Source organism: Physella acuta, unplaced genomic scaffold, assembly GCF_028476545.2.
Source record: "Physella acuta isolate Inbredline_101_S28 unplaced genomic scaffold, ASM2847654v3 ptg001176l, whole genome shotgun sequence".
NCBI lineage: Eukaryota > Metazoa > Mollusca > Gastropoda > Physidae > Physella > Physella acuta.
Genome location: NW_026732693.1, coordinates 395,978 through 418,759, shown reverse-complemented (window position 1 = coordinate 418,759; position 22,782 = coordinate 395,978). Strand labels below are relative to the sequence as shown.

The 22,782-nt window shown below is 40.5% G+C and overlaps 1 protein-coding gene across 6 annotated transcripts in view; it reads left to right on the top strand.

Moving 5' to 3' along the window:
* LOC131956780 (putative G-protein coupled receptor 139) overlaps positions 1–22,782 on the top strand; it is a 45,085-nt gene that overhangs the window by 17,958 nt on the left and 4,345 nt on the right. The window contains exons 1-5 of one of the 6 annotated variants that reach the window (XM_059321361.1): positions 2,329–2,350; positions 16,944–17,350; positions 18,223–18,435; positions 19,335–19,607; positions 19,955–20,128. In XM_059321361.1, coding sequence (XP_059177344.1) covers positions 17,111–17,350; positions 18,223–18,435; positions 19,335–19,607; positions 19,955–20,128 — 900 coding nt within the window. In that variant the 5' untranslated portion in view covers positions 2,329–2,350; positions 16,944–17,110. Of the gene's footprint in view, positions 1–2,328; positions 2,351–15,230; positions 15,391–16,943; positions 17,351–18,222; positions 18,436–19,334; positions 19,608–19,954; positions 20,129–22,782 lie in introns of those variants that run through there. The other 5 variants (XM_059321359.1, XM_059321356.1, XM_059321360.1 and 2 more) reach the window with 5 other exon arrangements.

Below are 22,782 nucleotides of genomic sequence, written 5' to 3'. Positions count from 1 at the left end.
TGCCTATTTGGGACTGTGGGCTGTAGAGGGTTGCACTTTATCCATCACTGCCTATTTGAGAATGTGGACTGTAGAGGGTTACACTTTGTCCATCACTGCCTATTTGGGACTGTGGGCTGTAGAGGGTTACACTTTGTTCATCACTGCCTATTTGAGAATGTGAACTGTAGAGGGTTACACTTTGTCCATCACTGCCTATTTGGGACTGTGGGCTGTAGAGGGTTACACTTTATCCATCACTGCCTATTTGAGACTGGGCTGTAGAGGGTTACATTTTATCCATCACTGCCTATTTGGGACTGTGGACTGTAGAGGGTTACACTTTATCCATCACTGCCTATTTGAGACTAGGCTGTAGAGGGTTACACTTTATCCATCACTGCCTATTTGAGACTAGGCTGTAGAGGGTTACACTTTGTCCATCACTGCCTATTTGAGACTAGGCTGTAGAGGGTTACACTTTGTTCATCACTGCCTATTTGAGAATGTGGACTGTAGAGGGTTACACTTTGTCCATCACTGCCTATTTGGGCCTGTGGGCTGTAGAGGGTTACACTTTATCCATCACTGCCTATTTGAGACTGGGCTGTAGAGGGTTACACTTTATCCATCACTGCCTATTTGAGACTGTGGACTGTAGAGGGTTACACTTTATCCATCACTGCCTATTTGAGAATGTGGACTGTAGAGGGTTACACTTTGTCCATCACTGCCTATTTGGGACTGTGGGCTGTAGAGGGTTACACTTTGTCCATCACTGCCTATTTGAGAATGTGGACTGTAGAGGGTTACACTTTGTCCATCACTGCCTATTTGGGACTGTGGGCTGTAGAGGGTTACACTTTATCCATCACTGCCTATTTGAGACTGGGCTGTAGAGGGTTACACTTTATCCATCACTGCCTATTTGAGACTGTGGACTGTAGAGGGTTACACTTTGTCCATCACTGCCTATTTGAGACTAGGCTGTAGAGGGTTACACTTTATCCATCACTGCCTATTTGAGAATGTGGACTGTAGAGTGTTACACTTTGTCCATCACTGCCTATTTGGGACTGTGGGCTGTAGAGGGTTACACTTTATCCATCACTGCCTATTTGAGACTGTGGACTGTAGAGGGTTACACTTTATCCATCACTGCCTATTTGAGACTGGGCTGTAGAGGGTTACACTTTATCCATCACTGCCTATTTGAGACTGGGCTGTAGAGGGTTACACTTTGTCCATCACTGCCTATTTGAGACTGGGCTGTAGAGGGTTACACTTTATCCATCACTGCCTATTTGAGACTGGGCTGTAGAGGGTTACACTTTATCTATCACTGCCTATTTGAGACTGGGCTGTAGAGGGTTACACTTTGTCCATCGCTGGTCCCTCATACTTTCGGACATGAAGTTGATTGGTGTGTGTCTGACCACAATACTCTTTCACGTGGCAAATCTTAGATAAACTCTACTTGCTCTGCCCAAACTAAGTCGTTACTGACAGACCAATTCACTAGGAAAGACAGAGAATCTAATGGAACAAGCATGTGATTAATATTTTGTGTTTAACCTGATGTGTTTAACCTGATGGATTTAACATACATTATTTAACAAAATGAGTTTAACAAGATGGGGTTAACAAGATGGGGTTAACTAGATGAGTTTAACAAGTTGGGTTTAACCCGAGCTGAGTCAGGATGTAACAAAATAAACAGTTTTTGGTTTTTAAAGAGAAAATGTTTCCTATGTTTTGCCCGAGAATAAACACATCACGTGACAACTATTTATAATAACAAACGTATAGGGGCCTGATGTATCAATAATGATAATAAAGTAAACTACTTTTGTTTCGCTATATTCTGTTGAAAGTTTTACTCCGCATGAAATGTTTCGAATGTACATTTAGTGATCGACTCTTGTAAGTGTAAGAATAGAGGTAGCTTTGCTATGGTGCTAGCTAGAGTGACGATTTTAGAACAGCCGATTGGGATTTATATCGCCATGCCAATGTCAAAGAATCAAATGACTGTTTCCCGGCCAGCTGACTTCAACAGAATGGGGAAATGTTTCAGGTACTGTAAAACCCCTAAAGGGTAACACTCGCGGTCGCAGCCCATGAACAAAGAGCTGCCAAAGCCCTTTGTTTTACACCAACTGTAGCCACGACCCGCGACACGGACCCCAACAAAGGGCTAATCAGCGATTGGTTCGATGTGTTACGTCACCAAAGTCCGGTAACTCTTAACGTCCCATCGGAACTCTCCGGTATCGAAAGTTAACAGCCGTCGGAATGATATCGATAGAGATGTGTCGGTAATTGAATGGACAGTGTATTATTCGAGTACTAGATCGAGTACTAAATAAAGGTAAGTAATCCATGATGGTTTAATTTTTTTATTTATAACTCATGATAGTGATGATACTAGGCAGCCGAGGCCGATTTTTATGCTTAAAAAATATCACTTTTGTTGGCTAGATTTAAAAAGTTCTTTAATAATCTAGTTGCAACTCTTTGTAAATATAATTTAAAAAAAAAATTCATGTCGAAACCCCTGCACTTTGAGAACATTTTTTTTTTTTAAATTTATACAAAAAAAAGCCGTTATTATAGACTACTTAATACGCGAGTTGTTTTTAGTTGGTTCTGTTGATACATCAGCGAAAATTTAAATCTCTTGAAGTTTTAATTTTTAACCTCCAAAGACAAGGCCTTTAATGATGCGACACTGTAGTTATAAAATGTTCAATAGAGAGCATAAACAAGATTTTAAAAATACACACAACGTAATCGCGGCATGGCGCTGGTTAGTAATAGAATATCTGGGGATTTGCCAAAACTGGCTGGCCGGAGGATATCTGATACAAAGTCGGTATGGATATGTGGATAGTAGGCATTGTGGCTAGCCGGAGAATAGGTTATTTCTTCACATAATGGTTAACAGGTAACCGGGAGATGTTCAATAGTAGGCATGACTATCCGGAGAGTGCTATTCAGAAGCTTTTTGATAGTATACACATACACTATGGCTAGTCTTAGTATATCTGAAAATAGACATGTAACAGACTATCCGGAAGATATCTGTAATTATACTCTACGACTACTCGGAGAGTATCTGAAACAAACTCAGTATGGTTATCTGGAAGGTAGATTATGTGGCTAGCCGGAGAATATTGGAAAAGCAGATAATCTGATAACAGAGTCTGTTTAGCTGGGGGATTTCTTATTATAGACAAGGATAACTGGAGAGTATTTATAATTATGGTTATCCAGAAGATAGCTAAAATATATATATTGTAGCTAATAAGAGTATGTTTAGTAACATACTACGGCTAACCAGAGGATATTTTAAAATGGACAATTTGGTAAGCAGGAATATAACAGCATGGCTACCCGGAGAGTATATGTTAACAGACTTCATGTGACTAGCCGCAGGACAACTAATAGCCTCAGTTTGTCTAATCGGAATTCACATGTAAACATGCTCTGGCTAGCTGTCTGGTACATAACTAGCACTAAGTACTTAAAAGTGCATCTGTCTTAAAGAGATGTCATTGCGCGTCGTTATAAAAAAATCTATACTAACCGTCACAAACAAGTGGCCCATGCAACAAACAGATCGATGTAAAATGATTTATCTACATTGATTGAAGGTTGTTTTTCTAACGAAATCGGTGGCCAGATGACAGTTTTAGTGGCAGCCCAAACTTGGAATCAATTTTAATAAGTCCGTAAATTATGGCGATAGGTTTTATAGATCGCTCGCCCGATAAAGCTTTTACAAGTCTGTAAACAAGTTATACAGTGTTAATTTTTTATACTTCAAGTGCTCAGAAACGCCGTTATATATATATATATATATATATATATATATATATATATATATATATATATATATATATATATATATATATATATATATTTATTTATTTATTAATATATATATATATATATATATATATATATATATATATATATATATATATATATATATATATATATATATATATATATATATATATATATACACATAATATATATATATATATATATATATATATATATATATATATATATATATATATATATATTAACGCACACACATATATATATATATATATATTATATATATATATATGTATATATAAATATATAAATATATATATATATATATATGTAGCTAGGGTGGGCCTAACTACTAGTTACAAATCTGATAACGAACGAGAAGCCGAGACGCAGTATTGCAGTCTGACGCAACCGATAGCAGGTGGCTTATTGAAGTCGGACTGATAACAATCTCAAAGCCAACGCGTGCTATTTTGGGAAACGGTACGAAGAGAGTTAGAAGGCCTGTCAACTTTGATTGATAGGATGCAGATGTTATTTCACGGACTGTACGCTAGAACTGCGTAACTAGTGGTCGGAGACATCGAGTACAAGTATCGATTACGGAGGAATACAAGTATGCAGACGAGTACGGATACAAGGGATAAATAGGAGGGGACGGCAGAACTCGTTCTCTTTCCGTTTCATCGCTTGCTTTAGATCAGTCAGTCTGTGTGACATACTCAAGTTGGTTATATTGTGTTAAGAAGGACAATAGACATGTGGATTCAGTTATATGAAGCCTAGTGAGGACTGTTAGGGGGTCAGTTGATTCAGACTATTATTGTGAAACATTTCTGTTGATTCATTGTGTTATATTGAAGCATTTCTTGATTCATGTAATAAAAGGATCAATAGCGAACCTGCATCTTCGAGTCTTTCTACTGTAGTCGATGTTGTGTAGCATGAGTGGTTCAACTCGTTACAATTGGCGTTGTCGGGCAGGATAGACTCGGGGAAGGTCACATTTGGCGTTGCGAACAGGAAAGATGCAACTAGCCTAGGTCACATTTGGCGCTGCGAGCAGGATGAATTCAACTAGACTTGCCGTTTGAGGCACCCATAGTCAACCTTGTGCATAACTGTGTTTAGTGTGTGTGTGAATTCGGACATTCAGGAACTGTGAAAATTGAGGAACGAGGAAAATTTTTTTCATACACACACGGTAAGAAATGTCTTTTTTGATTTGAAGGAAATAAATAAAAGGGAAAACTGAAATCAGAATCGAGGAAATTGAAAAGAACAGAGATGAGACACCTTTCATTATCATTCTGGCTTGGTGTCACATGCTCTTTTGCTGCTGCAAGCATGTGGCTCAGTATACCCCTAGTTGTAGCACCAGCCACCCTGGGGACAGCTATGGGGCTGACCACCAGCATTCAGATAATTGTCATTGGTATCTCCAACTGGGTTGTTGGACAAATACTGGGCAAAGATGACAACCAAGAGATAGATGTAACCCTTAGACACTGGAAATGTGTCATGATCTCCCTTTTGGGCAACACTATCTGCTGCATAGCTGCAACATTTTTCCTTGATGTGAGGGGCAGACGCGGGAGTGATATTTTAGATATCGGAAAGGAACAGAAACTCCTGCTGGCCCAACAATCTGAGCCAGATGAAGAAAGCCCAGAGATAGGCAACGGTGAAGATGACCCTTTGCCTCCAGATGGACCAGGACAAAATGTGGACAAAAAGCCGATCCATATTGTGGTCCTGCCCAGTGAGTCCCACATCAACAAATTTTACGGGGACGGTAATCCAACTTTAACCAACAGGTTCAGTGAAGAGGTCAGGGCTGCCTGGGCCTCAAGATACATGTCACCAGAGGAAAGATTAAGACTGCTGATGGGAAGTATAGGAGAGACGGTCAGGGCAGAGGTAGAATGCCACGATAAAACCATCCAATCAGATCCAGATAAGGTGCTGGATCTGATTATGGAGACCTTCGGGGAGAGACGGTCGGGTTCGCAACTGCTAACGGTGTTAGTAGGCTTGAAGCAGAGAATGGCGGAGAGTGTGATGGAGTATTCACACAGAATGAACAGGGCCTTTGTCGCGGTAAAGGGCAAAATACCCGACATTGATGTGCGCCTACTGAGGGACCATTTCATCGAGGGGCTGGCAACCCCGATCCTAAGAAGAGAGTTGAAAGAGGAGGTCCACAAAGACCCGCAGTTGACCTTCCTTCAGGTCAGGAACTCAGCGATCCGCAGGTCCGAGGATGAGGACCAATCGAACTGTTCGGTGGACAAAGTCTCTGTGCCTGAACAGAGACAATCCCCACCCACAGGGGCCGACACGGTGGAAACCATGATGGCTCAACTGTTGGCCCACCTGGATAAGGTTAACCAAAGATTGGAGAGGTTAGAAAGCAGGTCAACAGCTGAGGATCAGGACAAAAACGGGACAAAACAGAGACAGGTTGGACAGCCGCGACCCGCCGGTCCATCGCTCCGGGGGACGGCTGATGGTCGACCAATTTGCCTGTCCCGCTCACAACCCGGACATATGGCACAACACTGTCCGGTGAAACGATCGCTCTCTGTAGGGCAGGTCAAGGCTACAGAGCGGCGAGGTTATGGCGTAAGAAACAAAAGGAAACAAACAATGAAAGAGAAATTATCCGATATGAAAAAAATGAACTGTGAAATGAACTTGAATGTTGAAAAGTTTCAAGTGAACAATTTGTTGGCTAAGAAAAATGATGATAAGAAGAAAATTGGTAGACATAATAAAGGAATTCAAAGTCTAACCAGGAAACTGGATAGGAAAAGTTCATGCAAATTAAAAGCACAGGAGAAACGTTCATCTTTAGAGTGTCTGTTATCGGAAGAAGTAAATAAAAATAGTAGACAACAGAACAGTGTTGGCAAACTAGAAGAAATGAAAGAGTCTCAAACAAGACTTGAAGAAAAATTATCAGATATTGAAAAAGAACTTCAAATTACAGCAAGGCTGGGATCCATCGAACAGCGATGGGCAGCAGAATTAGCACTTTTTGACCTAGAGATAAAATATCGCCCGGGGCGGTCCAATGACAATGCGGACGCTTTATCAAGGAATCCTTACGAGAGACCGGGCGATGAGGAAGAAACGCTGACAGGAATATGTGAGGTCAGAGCGTCAACAGATATCCCTCATGGGGTACAAGTGATGCAAAACGGGCAGACCGGGGTGGAGCACATATCCACAGAGCCCGAACATATGGACAGTGGTGATTTTAATTGCCTTAATCACCAAAAGATAAGAGATGCCCAGAGAACGGATAGTGGCTTACAACCGCTATTGAAATACGTCCAGGAACAAAAATTCCCAGGAAGAAGGGAAAGAGAACAATTTGGTCGAGAAACAAAGAAAATACTGAGTCAGTGGGACCGTCTCAGTATAGAGGATGGTGTTCTCATGCGGAGAATTCATGACCTAATTGATGGGACAATACACCAGGTGGTGGTGCCTGGACAGTTACGAGAAGAAGTGCTAAGGTTGGCACATGACAGGGCAGGACACCAGGGTCAGGACAGGACGCACAAAATATTACGACGGAGGTGTTACTGGCCCAATATGGAAATGGAGGTCAAACGCCATTGTGAGGCTTGTGTGAGGTGTCAGCATGCGAAAATGCCAGTTGTCAAAATGAGACAGCCATCAGGACACCTACTAGCGACAAAACCACTAGAGATTGTGGCTATGGACTTTACGTCGTTGGAGCAATCATCGGATGGGACGGAACATGTGTTGGTAATGACTGATGTATTCACCAAATGGACGGTGGCGGTGCCCACGCGAGATCAGACTGCCAAAACAGTGGCAAAGGTCTTAATAGAACATTGGTTCATCAAATATGGCATACCAAGACAATTACACTCTGACCAAGGAAGGGCTTTCGAGTCAGAAGTAATTAACCAACTGTGCAGCCACTACGGGATCAACAAATCTAGAACAACCACATTTAATCCGAAAGGAAACGGACAGTGTGAACGGTTCAACCGCAGCATGCATGATTTGCTGCGTACGCTAGAACCTGAACAGAAAAAACGTTGGCCTGATTTTCTCCCAGAGTTGGTATATCTATACAACTGCACACCCCATGCCACAACCGGCTTTACGCCATACATGTTGCTGTTCGGACGGGAGACTCTACTCCCTCTTGATTTGTTCTTAGAAAAAAAGGAGAGTATGACTGGCTCATACACCGCACTGGAATATGTGAATGAACATATGAGAAGAATTAGAGAAATGTACAGGGTAGTACAGGAAAGACTAGAACATGAAGCACGGCGAAGGGAACCGCCGGTACAGACAAAGGACCCGCCACTCAAACTGAATGACAGGGTATTACTGCGTAGTCACCCGTTAGGCAGAAACAAAATCCACGATCTCTGGGGACAGGAGATATGGCAAGTCGTGGAGATGCCTAAAGCAGCAGGTGGCCCCTTTAAGATAAGACCCATCGATCACGCCAAACCGGATCGGTGGGCGAATATTGCTCAATTAAAGAAATATTGGAATAGGCAAGAAGAGCAGTTACACACAAGGAAATCCAAGACAATTAGGGAACCGGAAACTATAACGGAAATTCACATACCCATCCCGGAACCATATCACCATCATCAGAACAACCGCGATACACAAGTGGAGGATAACGGCAACAAAGAGGATCCCGTTCCTTCCAGAAGCAGAGAGACAGTAGACCATCAGATAAGTGGTCCGCGGAGAAGTTTGAGGAACAGAAGGAAGACGAAATTTTTTGTCAGCAACCATCAAGTCTTTCATGGTCGCGCTGGTATGAGAACAGACTGTTCAAAAAGCTATAAAAGTGAACTGGTGAAGGCACCAAACGAAAAGGGTGGATGTGAATTCTAGAACTGTTTTGTGTCTCAGGAAGACGATGTAGACACAGTTGAGATGTTAAATAGGTATAACTGTCAATCGTATACGAATGGGACGTCGTGGACAGTGAGTGGAACAATAAAATTTTTTTACGATTATGCGATTGACTCTGGAGGAGTGCACCTGCCAGGCGTTGTTTGTGGTTGAAAACACACAAAAAAAGGCAGGGGTGGATGTAGCTAGGGTGGGCCTAACTACTAGTTACAAATCTGATAACGAACGAGAAGCCGAGACGCAGTATTGCAGTCTGACGCAACCGATAGCAGGTGGCTTATTGAAGTCGGACTGATAACAATCTCAAAGCCAACGCGTGCTATTTTGGGAAACGGTACGAAGAGAGTTAGAAGGCCTGTCAACTTTGATTGATAGGATGCAGATGTTATTTCACGGACTGTACGCTAGAACTGCGTAACTAGTGGTCGGAGACATCGAGTACAAGTATCGATTACGGAGGAATACAAGTATGCAGACGAGTACGGATACAAGGGATAAATAGGAGGGGACGGCAGAACTCGTTCTCTTTCCGTTTCATCGCTTGCTTTAGATCAGTCAGTCTGTGTGACATACTCAAGTTGGTTATATTGTGTTAAGAAGGACAATAGACATGTGGATTCAGTTATATGAAGCCTAGTGAGGACTGTTAGGGGGTCAGTTGATTCAGACTATTATTGTGAAACATTTCTGTTGATTCATTGTGTTATATTGAAGCATTTCTTGATTCATGTAATAAAAGGATCAATAGCGAACCTGCATCTTCGAGTCTTTCTACTGTAGTCGATGTTGTGTAGCATGAGTGGTTCAACTCGTTACAATTGGCGTTGTCGGGCAGGATAGACTCGGGGAAGGTCACATTAGGCGTTGCGAACAGGAAAGATGCAACTAGCCTAGGTCACATATATATATATATATATATATATATATATATATATATATATATATATATATATATATTTATATTTGTGTATGCGTTTTATAGAAAGGGGCTAAATATGGTTTATTTATTTATTTATTTTAAAATATGCGTTTTAATTACATTACAAACTCTCCGTCTAAACCTAAGCTCTGTAATTGTGTGTCGTCATTACTCGCGGATAACACCTGAATTGAGTTCAACGAATCGCCGCTATTGATTTCTGATATTTCCAGCTAACGACTTGCGCTGATTTAGAGTTGAAACTCTGCTTGTTTTAAGGTCTAATTATTATCGTCCTGCCGAGGTTACCCCGGATACTAGGCGCGGAGTGGGTACTGGATACTATCTAATCTGATCTTACGTGAGTTTATTGTAGTATTTTTTCGGACTAATAGAGTTTCTCATTGATTCGCATTAATATATGCTCTAACAAGCTTGTATATATATATAGAAAATAGATACTTTTAACAGTGTACGCCCCCCCCCCCCCGAAGAAGTTTACCGCCCCCGCCCCCCCCCCCCCCCCCGTAAATTTCCAGTGCCCCCCCTCCCCTCCCGGAGAAAAAAGTCTGGAAGAAACACTGCATTGCACTAAACTGATGCGCAATTATACGAGCACTTGAGTTTTTACCAACACTCAAACAAAACAAGCGTAAAAGCCGTACAATTTTCCAGCCAATCATATGACTGACACGGATCTTGTCAGTTGGACACGGTGGATCCGTTTTATAACGACCTTGTGCTATCCAAACACGTAATGATATCTAATGACCCGGATGTGAGAGATGCTAGAAGGTCAAAGGTTATTTAGAAAACCCGTCCGCAAGGTGGTATCAGTCACCCCCGAACAGACCAGTCATCGATCAATGCACAGAATCAATCGATTTAGGCTACTGATACAAATGTTATCTAGTGGTATTTATATTCTCTTGTCAATATCGAGTGTCTAATTAGTCTTTAATTATGTAAACAATGCAAACAGGTTAAACAGCAATATGCCCAGCCATCGTCGTATGTTTTTGACAATTGTTTTCTCCGGTTTAGCGAATCAAGCGAGATCTATAAGGGCTCCATGCTTTCTCTTTGGTTTCGGTTCATCGATTCCAACGATAATCCCACTTTTTCAAAGACGATGTTGACCCGGGTTCCAATAATTAATACTAATAGTTTCGCTGTCTGTCTATCTATCTATCTGACAAGAACGCTCTAGAGAAAACACAAGGAAAATAAAAACATGCACAGTAATTCGAAAAACGAAGTATGACGTCGACACATTTAGCGCACAGAGTAGAAAATAATCTCAAACCCAGAGAGTGCTCAAAGTTATATGACGTCATTGATTTTCGCGTTAACATTGAATAAAAAGGAAATGTTGTCTAATCTTAATGGTTTGCGTGAAGAGTTTCTTGCATACAATTCTTCGGGTAGGGGCGAAGCCCCACCCCCCGCGTAAGAATGTCTGAGACCCCCCCCCCCCCCTCGGGGAGGGGGCGGACACTGGAAAAAGTATATAATTATATTTCGTTGAATGGGACGGTAGACATGTTTTTTTTTTGGGGGGGGGGGGGGGGTGGGGGGGGGTGTGGTGTGTGTGGGGGGTGGGGGGTGGTGTGTGTGGGGGGTGGGGTGGTTTTAGTTTAGACTTTTTCCTCCCCAGAGAGGGGTGGGGGTACTTGAAATTTTCGGGGGCGGGGGTAGAATTTTCGGGGAAGGGGCGGACACTGGAAAAAGTATATAATTATATTTCGTTGAATGGGACGGTAGGCATGTTTTTTTTTTGGGGGGGGGGGGTGGAGGGGTGGGGGGGGTGGTGTGTGTGGGGGGGGGCGGTGTGTGGAGGGGGCGGTGTGTGTGGGGGGTGGGGGGTGGGGGTGGGGGGTGGTGTGTGGGGGTGGGGTGGGGGTGGTGTGTGTGGGGGGGGGTGGGTTGGTTTTAGTTTAGAGAAAAGAGACAGCACTATCAAGCTAGCGCCCGGTGTATCCTTCCTCAACGGGCCATTTTTCTCGTCTATACTAATAGTTTCGCTGTCTGTGTATCTGACAAGAACGCTCTGTCTGACAAGAACGCTCTAGAGAAAACACAAGCAATTTAAAAACATGCACAGTAATTCGAAAAACGAAATATGACGTCGACACATTTAGCGTAGAGTAGAACATAATCTCAAACCAGAGAGTGCACACAGTAATGTAATGACGTCATTGATTATCGCGTAAACATTGAAAAAAAGGAAATGTTGTCTAATCTAAATGGTTTGCGTGAAGAGTTTCTTGCATACAATTCTTCGGGTAGGGGCGAAGCCCCACCCCCCGCGTAAGAACGTCTGAGCCCCCCCCCCTCCCCAACTCAAAAGAAATTTCCTCATCGATACTCTATAATAAAATTACAGCCTAATTAATGTGTCTAATCTAAAAAGTGGTTTTCTTGCAATGGGACGGTAGACATGTTTTTTTTTTGGGGGGGGTTGGGGGGGGGGTGGAGGGGTGGGGGTGGGGTGGTGTGTAGGGGTGGGGAGGGTGGTGGGGGGTGGTGTGTGGGGGGGGTGGGTTGGTTTCAGTGTTTCTTTCAGACTTTTTCCTCCCCGGAGAGGGGTGGGGGTACTTGAAATTTTCGGGGGCGGGGATAGAATTTTCTGGGAGGGGGCGGACACTGGAAAAAGTATATAATTATATTTCGTTGAATGGGACGGTAGACATGTTTTTTTTTTGGGGGTGGGGGGTGGTGGAGGGGTGGGGGGGGTGGTGTGTGGGGGGGGGTGGGGGTGGTGTGTGGGGGGGGGTGGGTTGGTTTCAGTGTTTCTTTCAGACTTTTTCCTCCCCGGAGAGGGGTGGGGGTACTTGAAATTTTCGGGGGCGGGGGTAGAATTTTCTGGGAGGGGGCGGACACTGGAAAAAGTATATAATTATATTTCGTTGAATGGGACGGTAGACATGTTTTTTTTTGGGGGTGGGGGGTGGTGGTGGGGTGGGGGGTGGTGTGTGGGGGGGGTGGGGGGTGGTGTGTGGGGGGGTGGGTTGGTTTCAGTGTTTCTTTCAGACTTTTTCCTCCCCGGAGAGGGGTGGGGGTACTTGAAATTTTCGGGGGCGGGGGTAGAATTTTCTGGGAGGGGGCGGACACTGGAAAAAGTATATAATTATATTTCGTTGAATGGGACGGTAGACATGTTTTTTTTTTTGGGGGGGGGGTGGGGGGGCGGTGTGTGGAGGGGGTGGTGTGTGGGGGTGAGGGGTGGGGGTGGTGTGTGGTGGGGGTGGGGGTGGTGTGTGGGGGTGGGGTGGGGGTGGTGTGTGGGGGGTGGGTTGGTTTTAGTTTAGAGAAAAGAGACAGCACTATCAGCCTAGCGCCCGTTGTACCCTTCCTCAACGGGCCATTTTTCTCGTCTCTAATGTTACTGGTTCCAAAAAGTACTTTTCCATAATCTTAATAATATAATTCAATGATCTGGACCTAGATGTAACCAAATAAATAATAAACCTTATGCCTAACCACAGCCCTATCCTCATTCCAAGCATGTAGGATTATTTCTAGTACGATTTTTCTCTCTCTCTCTCTTTTATATATATATATATATATATATATATATATATATATATATATATATATATATATATATATATATATATATATATATATATATATATATATATATATATATATGTATATATATATATATGTATATGTATATATATATATATGTGTATATATATATATATATATATGTATATATATATATATATATATATGTATATATATATATATATATGTATATATATATATATATATATATATATATATATATATATATATATATATATATATATATATATATATATATATATATATATATATCCTAATTTATAAAAGCCCAATGTGCGCACATCTCTCTCTCTCTCTCTCTCTTTCTCTGTCCGCAAAAAATTTTCGCCGGACATCACGTCAGAATCGGCAGCGGTATATGGAGAACTTTTTACGGACTTTTGTTGAAAATAATATGTTAGATGTTTTAAATGTATAACCACAATTTTATTTAAAGAAGAAAAATAAAAATTAAAGGCGTATTCGAATGTAGAGAAACAGTATTATTTATGCAACCGGAAAAGCATTAATATATGTGAAAAAGAACGCATAAAACTGTGACGTCACTATTGCTTATACATTAACTAATGACGTCATCTGCCGTGTTAAGAATGAAAAGAAATGAACTATTTCATTCAAATTTGATTTAGATCTACGTACACTATGAAATGTATACAATACAATTTTTCCGGCCTAAACTCATAAAATTTATTTTATGTATTTGGATTCTAGATCTAGAGATTCTAGATCTAGACTAAATCTAAATCTAAATCTACGCAATAACTAGATCTAGACGTAGACGCTAAGATCTAGATTTAGACTCTAACTTCTCTAAAATCAATTCCAAAAATAAATGTCTATATTAGGACTAAACTATTTCAAGACTTATTTATTTTATACAAAATCTTTGTTTGGAACTGGCTAATTTGGGATAAAAAATTAATTTGAAAGAATAGGCATATTCGCGTAAGTTAAGATTTTAAAATACGTGTTTCATTCTCCGTATTTTATAAGGTGCCTAAATAGCGGAGATGTTAGTGTACATTAAACCACGCAGGTGGTGCGGGTTCGAGACACAGCAAGTCAACTTGGTTAATGTATTCTTTTTTATTATGCTCGGGCTAAATTTTAAAAAAAAATTCTTTTAGGAATCTAGATCTAGATCTAGATTGTCGGGTGTCCGATAGGGCACTTCCCGGCGCCGCAGGCGCTTCAAATTTGGCATGATCTTGCCTTGGTGCGACAGAACACGGGGGCCGGTTGGCCGAAAAGTCTACGATGTGGGGGTCAAAACTGACCTCGACTGACCGGTACCTTATATGAGCTATAAATCGAAAAAAAATGTCCACGGAGGAACCTCTTCATAACTCTTGAGGTCGTAGACCGACCTTCGGGCGAATTAATTAAGCATTCAAATTCTCAATGTTTTCGAAAGCCTAAGCGAAGCTGGGCAGCATGCCTAGTATATATATATATATGTATATATATATATATATGTGTATATATATATATGTATATATATATATATATATATATATATATATATATATATATATATATATATATATATATATATATATAAATATATATATAAATTTTCCTCCGCTACAGCTTTCGTCACTATTACAACAACATTGTTTCTACCCCATTTCATTAAATCGGTTCAGGTCGGCCTAAAACCAAAGTTAAAAAATTAACTCCCTCTTAAAAACGTGATGTACGTATCTCGTAATTTTCCGCCCCACTCAAACCATCCCGCTAACGGGGTGACCCCGGAGGGTTATTATCACTACACGCGGTCAAGCCACAACTTCCGGTTTTCTCCTGGTCAGTCCTAACTTTCTACTTCCCCTTTCATCACCGCGTGCCGAAACCACCCAATCAAATCGTCGTAAAATTCCGTCTGTCCAATGAGCGAGCGGGGATGACCCTGCTCCACCAAAACATCTCCGAACGTCCATGAAACTGCCGCTAAGTATTTGATAAGTATTCGTCATGCGCAGTCCCCTAGACGAGCGGCCATAATTAGGTTAATGAGTCGTATAAAATGATGAACTACAATTAATTTCTGTTAGATTCTAGCTGAGTGGTGTCTAGTCATTCACAGTTGGAGTTACATTTTTGGGTAGGTGGAGATTGTTATGGTAAAACTTAATTAGCTAATAATTATGATAATGATTTATGATAACGATGTTAATGATGTTAATGACAATAAATATAAAAACGAAATAATGGTTTTATTGCATCTCGTTATTGGGAATAATAATAAATGATAATAATAATAATAATAATATTAATAACAACTATTTTAAGTGTGATAAATCACATTTTTTATTTTACTAGCGATTGTCAATAATTGGAAATCAAATGAACATTTTAATTATCAGCTTAATGATAAACTTACACAATATAAAAAAAAACAACGGTCGAAATTGAAAGAAATTATTGTTTTTTAATGGTATTGTACTGTTAAAATTAAGATTTCTGACTAACTTAAAATCTGAGATTCACACTAACCTAAATCTTGAAATTCTAATTAACTTGAGTAGAGCTAACAGAACTACCATCTTTGGTGCAGAAAACATGTAGGCTACATCAAATTGTATGTTAAAGTGGTATTCATCGCGTTTTAGTGTATACTCGTATTTTTTATTCGTCTTTATATATCAAATAAAAGCTTAGAACCCTCTTCGACCCATTCCTAACTCACCTAGGGGTAAACCTGGTTTTGGTTTATAAGTTTGTGTACAACGCAAAAGATCGTCGCACTTTATTCAGAAAACTCGGTCGTCATATCACGTGATTAAGTACTCACGCTCCCTGTTTCAATGGTTAGTTGGCGAATATTGTTATAGTGTGAGTACATGCGGGCATGATGGGGGTGTCATTGTGGGCCCGTACTTCACTAATTGTTATGGTGGTCCAGTACTAATCACATTTGTCTTTCTGACATTGTGGGCCAGTACTTCACTACCTGTCATAGGGTCCAGTACTAATCACATTTGGTTTTATTTTGACATTGTGGGCCCATACTTCACTACCAGTTATGGGGGGTCCAATACTAATCACATACGTTTTTTTTTTGACATTTTGGGTCCGCAAACGCCACAAGGGTGTAAGTCACAAGGGTGTAGCCTATAGTCCGAACTGAGTGACACATTTCAGGGGGTGACACCTAATTTTATAAATCGTAAACTATACTGTTAAAATAGTGTTTTACTCAGTTAGAATAATAAAATGCAAAAAAATTATTGGAGAGTGGGTGGGGTGACACACTCCGTTAACACCAAAGGGTGACACCCTCCGTTAACACCAAAGGGTGACACCCTCCGTTAACACCAAAGGGTGACACCCTCCGTTAACACCAAAGGGTGACACCCTCCGTTAACACCAAAGGGTGACACTCGACCTTCGGACCTAGTGACGCCGCTGGTCTAAAATGAATATTTGTTTTGTTGCTTGTATTACTGGCTCTACCCAAGGCTTATAAGGTAGGGGTAGATTATCGCCTCAAGGGAAACAACTAAACTATTCTTCGGTTTTAACAGTGTATGGCCGATATTTTAGAAACACATTCAAAAGCACTGTTTAAAAAAATTATGTTTTATTTTCTTTTTTGTGTGTGAAATAATTTATATTTAAAAAAATAAATCTTCTATTACATATTTAACAAACATTCAATATTTTTTTAAAACAGATTCCAAGAAATACATGAGTAATTCTTTTTATTCAAGTGGTTAACGAAATAAATTACTTTTTTTTACAAGAGTAAAGGAAAACAGTCAGAAAATTTATCTGGAACAGTCCAGAACTTATTTTATCCCAAGTGGCAATACAGCCGATAGTTTTTGGCGTTGCTTCACAATGGCGGACCTAAACATCACAAGCGACATCGCATCCAGTATCCTCACCAACACAACCCAAATCCTAACCATCACCGGCGAGGACGGGGATTGGACGGTGGCGACCAGGTTCCATTACGTCATGAGCGCCATCATCGGACCCATCTTGTGCATCCTGGGATTGGTGGGCAACATCCTGTCCATCATAGTCTGGTGCCGGCCTGGGATGGTCAGCTCCACGGCAAGATATCTGACAGGAATGGTGAGTAGCCGTGTGTGCGTGTGTGTTTGTGTGTGTGTGTGTGTGTGTGCGTGTATGTATGTATATATGTGTGTGTGAGAGAGTCAGTGTAGTTTTGACTGGGTGATTCATAAAGGTCACCCGATAACACCCTTTAGGGAGTGGCATGAAATCGGAAAATTGTAAAATTAACCGTACAATTGTGTTTTATCTAGTTTAAAAATTAAAGAATAAGGGTAGGAGTGACACGAAAAAATAATAATACAAAATTGTAGGAAAGGGATAGGGTGACATCGCAGCGGGTGACACCGCATCGAGTGACACCCATCAGGGTGACACCCGCCCTAGTGACGCCACTGCTGCCGAAGACGGACGCCACTATTCGTACCTTCAGTGTTTCTTCCAGACTTTTTTTCTCCGGGGGGGGGGGGGCACTTGAAATTTTCGGGGGGGGGGGGGGGGCGGTAGACTTTCTTCGGAGGGGGCGGACACTGTTAAAAGTATATATTTTCTATATAAATTATATAAATTTCATTTCGTTCGGGGGGGGGGCGGTAAAAAATTTTCGGGGGGGGGGGGGGGGGGCGAAGAGATGCCTGGAAGAAACTCTGCGTACCTTTGATGTTTCCACAGGCTGGAGCTGTGCTGGTCATGTTCCCCCTGTGTGACTCCCTGTACCCGTACCTTTGATGTTTCCACAGGCAGGGACCGTCATGTTCCTCCTGTGTGACTCCCTGTACCCGTACCTTTGATGTTTCCACAGGCTGGGACCGTCATGTTCCTCCTGTGTGACTCCCTGTACTTGTACCTTTGATGTTTCCACAGGCTGGAACCGTGCTGGTCATGTTCCCCCTGTGTGACTCCCTGTACTCGTACCTTTGATGTTTCCACAGGCTGGAGCCGACATCGGCGTGCTGGTCATGTTCCTCCTGTGTGACTCACTGCAGGCCTGGTACCCTGACGTCATCTACAGCCCCAGCTACGGCGTCTTCTTCAGCTACATCGGGTACCCCATGCTGTTCTTCACAGTGGTTCTCAGCGTGTGGATCATAGTGGGGGTCACGGTGGATCGGTACATCATGGTCTGCTGGATTACGAGTGCTAAGGTAGGATTTGATTTTTTGTGGTAATCCTTGGTTATTTTTTTTAACATACTTATATGTGCATGATTTTACTCGAGCAAATTTGAGATCTTTGGCTTTCAACAGAAATATATTTTTCTATAGGAATTTGATGAGAAAAATCTTTGAAAATTAAAAAAAAAATTGTTTACATTATTTTCAAAGAGACCTCACATTCTGGTGTTAAAATATTTTTTTAAAGGCAATTTTAAAAAATACGATTTGGAAGGGGGGGAAGGGCACATATATTCGGGGGAAGGGGGGGGGGGGAGTCCGGACACTGGTTAAAATATATATTTTCTAGAAAAATAAAAATAACGAGCCGGCCCGCGGCATAACATACGCCGCTATTTAGTTGTTTCTAATTTTCAATAATTCATAATTTGTGAATTCGACAGTACCAACGCTGACACTGAAAATATTTCTTTAAAACACTATAAGTAGCTCGTTAAGGACCATAACCCCCCCCCCCTTCCTTCCCCCACTTCCCCCCCCCCCCCTACGTTTAAAATAAATCGTTGGCTCTGCTTGTAAACATTTAGAGTGAACACAGCTCACTAAAACCATGTAGGGGTGGGGAGGTAGGGAGAGCGTTTGCAGCTTGTTTTCTAACGGCTCGAAGAGGAGAATTATATATATAGATGTTTATCCCGTTTCGTTCCGATATTTGAAGAGGGGGAGGGGGGGGGGGATTGGAAAACACTTTGATGTTGGTATATCTTTCGTTTTTAACTAGCACTTTCGTTACATATTTGTCTTATCAATTACGTTAAATCAACACCTTGTCCTATTATTAGATTTAAAACCACGAAAATTAACTTTATCATTTGTCATTTATATTTAAAATAATTTTTATTTATTGATAAATTTGACACTCTGTTTAGAAATATTGCAACGAGAGACGAGCCAATTTGGGCCTGTTCCTCATCACCATCAACTCTTTCATCGTCAACGCGCCACATTTCGGCTACTTCAAGCACGTCGACAACAGCCAGGAGGACAACAGCACCGACACCAAACCTAGGCCATCCTTCGAGAAGACCCGCTTCGGTGCCGGGGAGGGAGGAGACTTCTACGAGTTCTGGATCCACTGCATCATTTTGATCCTCATCCCCTGGTTCTCCGTTCTGTTCATGAACATCAAGATCATCATGAAAGTAAGTTATTGGTGTCTTGATGATTTCATGAACATTGAGATCATCATGAAAGTACCAGCAACTCAGCATACTAAACGTTGCAGGGTGGAAGATCCACAATTATAAATATATATATATATATATATATATATATATATATATATATATATATATATATATATATATATTTATATAAAACAGCAAGCTTTAAAATTGAGTCAGTATATAAATACAATAGTTTTCAAAATTCTATTGTTAACTTTCAAACTAAAGAAAATACATGAAAATAGAAACAATCTAAATGTAAAAAGTAATGAGCTACTAATGTGACATGTCACAATGAATAATGAGCTGTACCCACGTGACAGATCACCGAGTCCAACAGACGGATGTCAGGGAAGAAGACGCGGGAATCCATGAAGAAGTGCAAGCAGTCGGAGAACCAGATCACCAGACTTCTGCTGACCGTGACCTTCGCCTTCCTCATCTTCATCGGCATGCAGTGCATCATCCAGTGTTTTCAGATGCAGCAGCCGGAGTGGGTGCGTACGTTTGTGGTGTTTCCGTTGTTGTGCTTCCGTTGTTGTGTTTCTGTTGTTGTATTTCCGTTGTTGTGTGTCTGTTGTTGTGTTTCCGTTGTTGTGTTTCTGTTCAAATTCAAATTCAAATTCAAATTTATTCAAACAACGGTTACAATTGTAGGCACAAAGGCCTTTTTTCACATTGGCCGTTTAAACAAATAAAGCAATTCAATAACACATAGCAGTAACACATAGCACTGAAAATGTGGAATAAAGAAACAATGGTACATAGCTATCATACATAATGAGATAAAAAAGAGAATATAATAGATGAATGAGAAATGTTACAATGAGTCAGTTAGGTCATTAAATAATTTTAGTTTTAATTTAGATTTGAATATATTTTCAGATCTAGATAGCTTTATTTTATTAGGAAGATTGTTCCACAAATTAGAACCAGAGTAGGCGAAGCTATGTTTTTGGAAAAAGGTTGAATAAGGGAATGGTAAATTGAGACGACGATTTAATTTTATGTTAAAAGAAAATAGATCTGATAAGTAAGAGGGGGCTGTTTCGTGGAATATTTTATATAAGAAAATTGATTTAGTATATATTATCTTTTTATTTAATGGAAGTATTTTAGTTGTAAGAAAAGAATCCATACTACTAGACAAGCCAGTAACCAGTTTTATAGCCCTTTTTTGTAAAGAAAGAAGAGGACGCTGCTTAGATATAAAGCTGCCGCTCCACACTACAGAAGCATAATCCAACCTGGATTGAATAAAAGCCTCATAAAAAACCAGCCTGCTCCTATAGTTGAGAAAGTTCTTTATCCTTGCTAACTGAAAGGTTGTCTTTAATAAGGACATTCTTAGAAAATGAATATGGTCAGACCAAGTGAGGTTGTGATCTATAAACAATCCTAGGCATTTGTAACTGTCTACCTGTTCAATGTTTGAATTGTCTATAGTAATGTTTAATGCGGTGGATGGAAGACGAAGGCGTTTCTGATGAGTTGTAATAAACATTGACTTGGTTTTATCGGGGTGAAGTTTCATTTTGTTAAATTTTGTCCAAGTTGCAAGCTGATTGGCACATGATTGAAGTTTGTAACTGAGTGACTCAGCACTGTCTGCAAAGACATGCAAAGAAGTATCATCAGCGAACATCTCGCACTGACCAGCGTCAATATGTAATGGAAGATCATTAATGTATAAAGAAAAAAGTAAAGGACCTAAGATTGAGCCCTGTGGAACCCCTATATTAACATATTTCTGTGAAGAGATGGTATTAAGGTGAAACACGCGTTGAGATCGGTTAGATAAAAAGGAGTGAAGTAACCTAACTGTAAAGTCGTGGAATTTGTATGGAATTAGTTTTTTAAGAAGTATGGTGTGATCAATAGAATCAAAGGCTTTTCTGAAATCGACAAACAGCGAGCCACAGAGTAGGTTTTTGTTAATATTTATAAGCCAGTTTTCATTCATCTTAATCAGAGCAGTGTGACAAGAATGAAACTTTCTAAACCCAGACTGATTACTATGGAAAAGCTTGAACTTTTCTAGGTAATATGAAATGCATTTGTTTATATGTATTTCTAGTGGCTTGGAGAGGGAAGAAAGTATAGAAATTGGCCTGTAGTTATTAGCGTCTTGGATGTTACCTTTTTTGTGTAGTGGTATAACCTTAGCATGCTTAAAATGTGTCGGGTAATAATGCTTGGCAATACAGAGGTTATAGACATAGGTTAAAACTTCGGAAATTATTGGAGCTGAAATCTTCAATACATTATTAGAAATATCATCAAACGAAGTTGTTGAAGACGGTTTAAGAGATCTTAGGCTAACATAAACTTCATGAACAGTGAGAAGCGGAATGATCAGCTCTGTCCTACCACGGTGAGCAGAATTACAAAAATTTTTAAGCTCCTCACTGATTGTGTAATCAGCATCTGTGTTGAGCGCTACAGATGATATAAAATGATTGTTAAAGTCATCAGCAGATATCTGGCAATGTCCAGCTGTATTACATGTGCGTTTTTTTCTAATTATTTGATTTATAGCAGTCCAGATAGATTTGGAATTAGGTTTGCCTGACAGCAGCTTATTAAAATACTCTTTCTTCGACCTACGCACGAGCAGTTTGACATAATTTCGCTGCCTACAAAAGTCCTCAGAAGTTCCATAACGTTTAAGCCAGTCTCTTTTATTAATTGCAGATTCGATATTGTTGTTAAACCAAGAAGGTTTGTATGTAGTCTTAACTCTTTTAGAGATTTTAGGAATATGTTTATCATATATAGTATAGAAAATACGCAGCCATTCAGAAATGGCAAGATCGGGACAATTATAATTGTATACATTGCAGAAGGGGGCAGCCAATAAATCCGAAAGAAAAAGATTTTCATTAAATTTTCTAAAAGAGCGATAACTTATAGTTATGTGTTGCCGCGAAGGTACACATAATCTTTTTGTCGAAAAAGTACAACAAACAGGGAAGTGATCACTAACACCACAAGAGGGGACACAGACCTCTATTAGGTTGCAGTCAGGTGATGCGTATATGTGGTCAATTATTGTACTAGATTTATCATTTACCCTGGTAGCCGTGTGCACAAATTGTTTAAGATTCAAAGAATCAATAATATCTTGCCAATATCCTTGAGGTTTTAATAA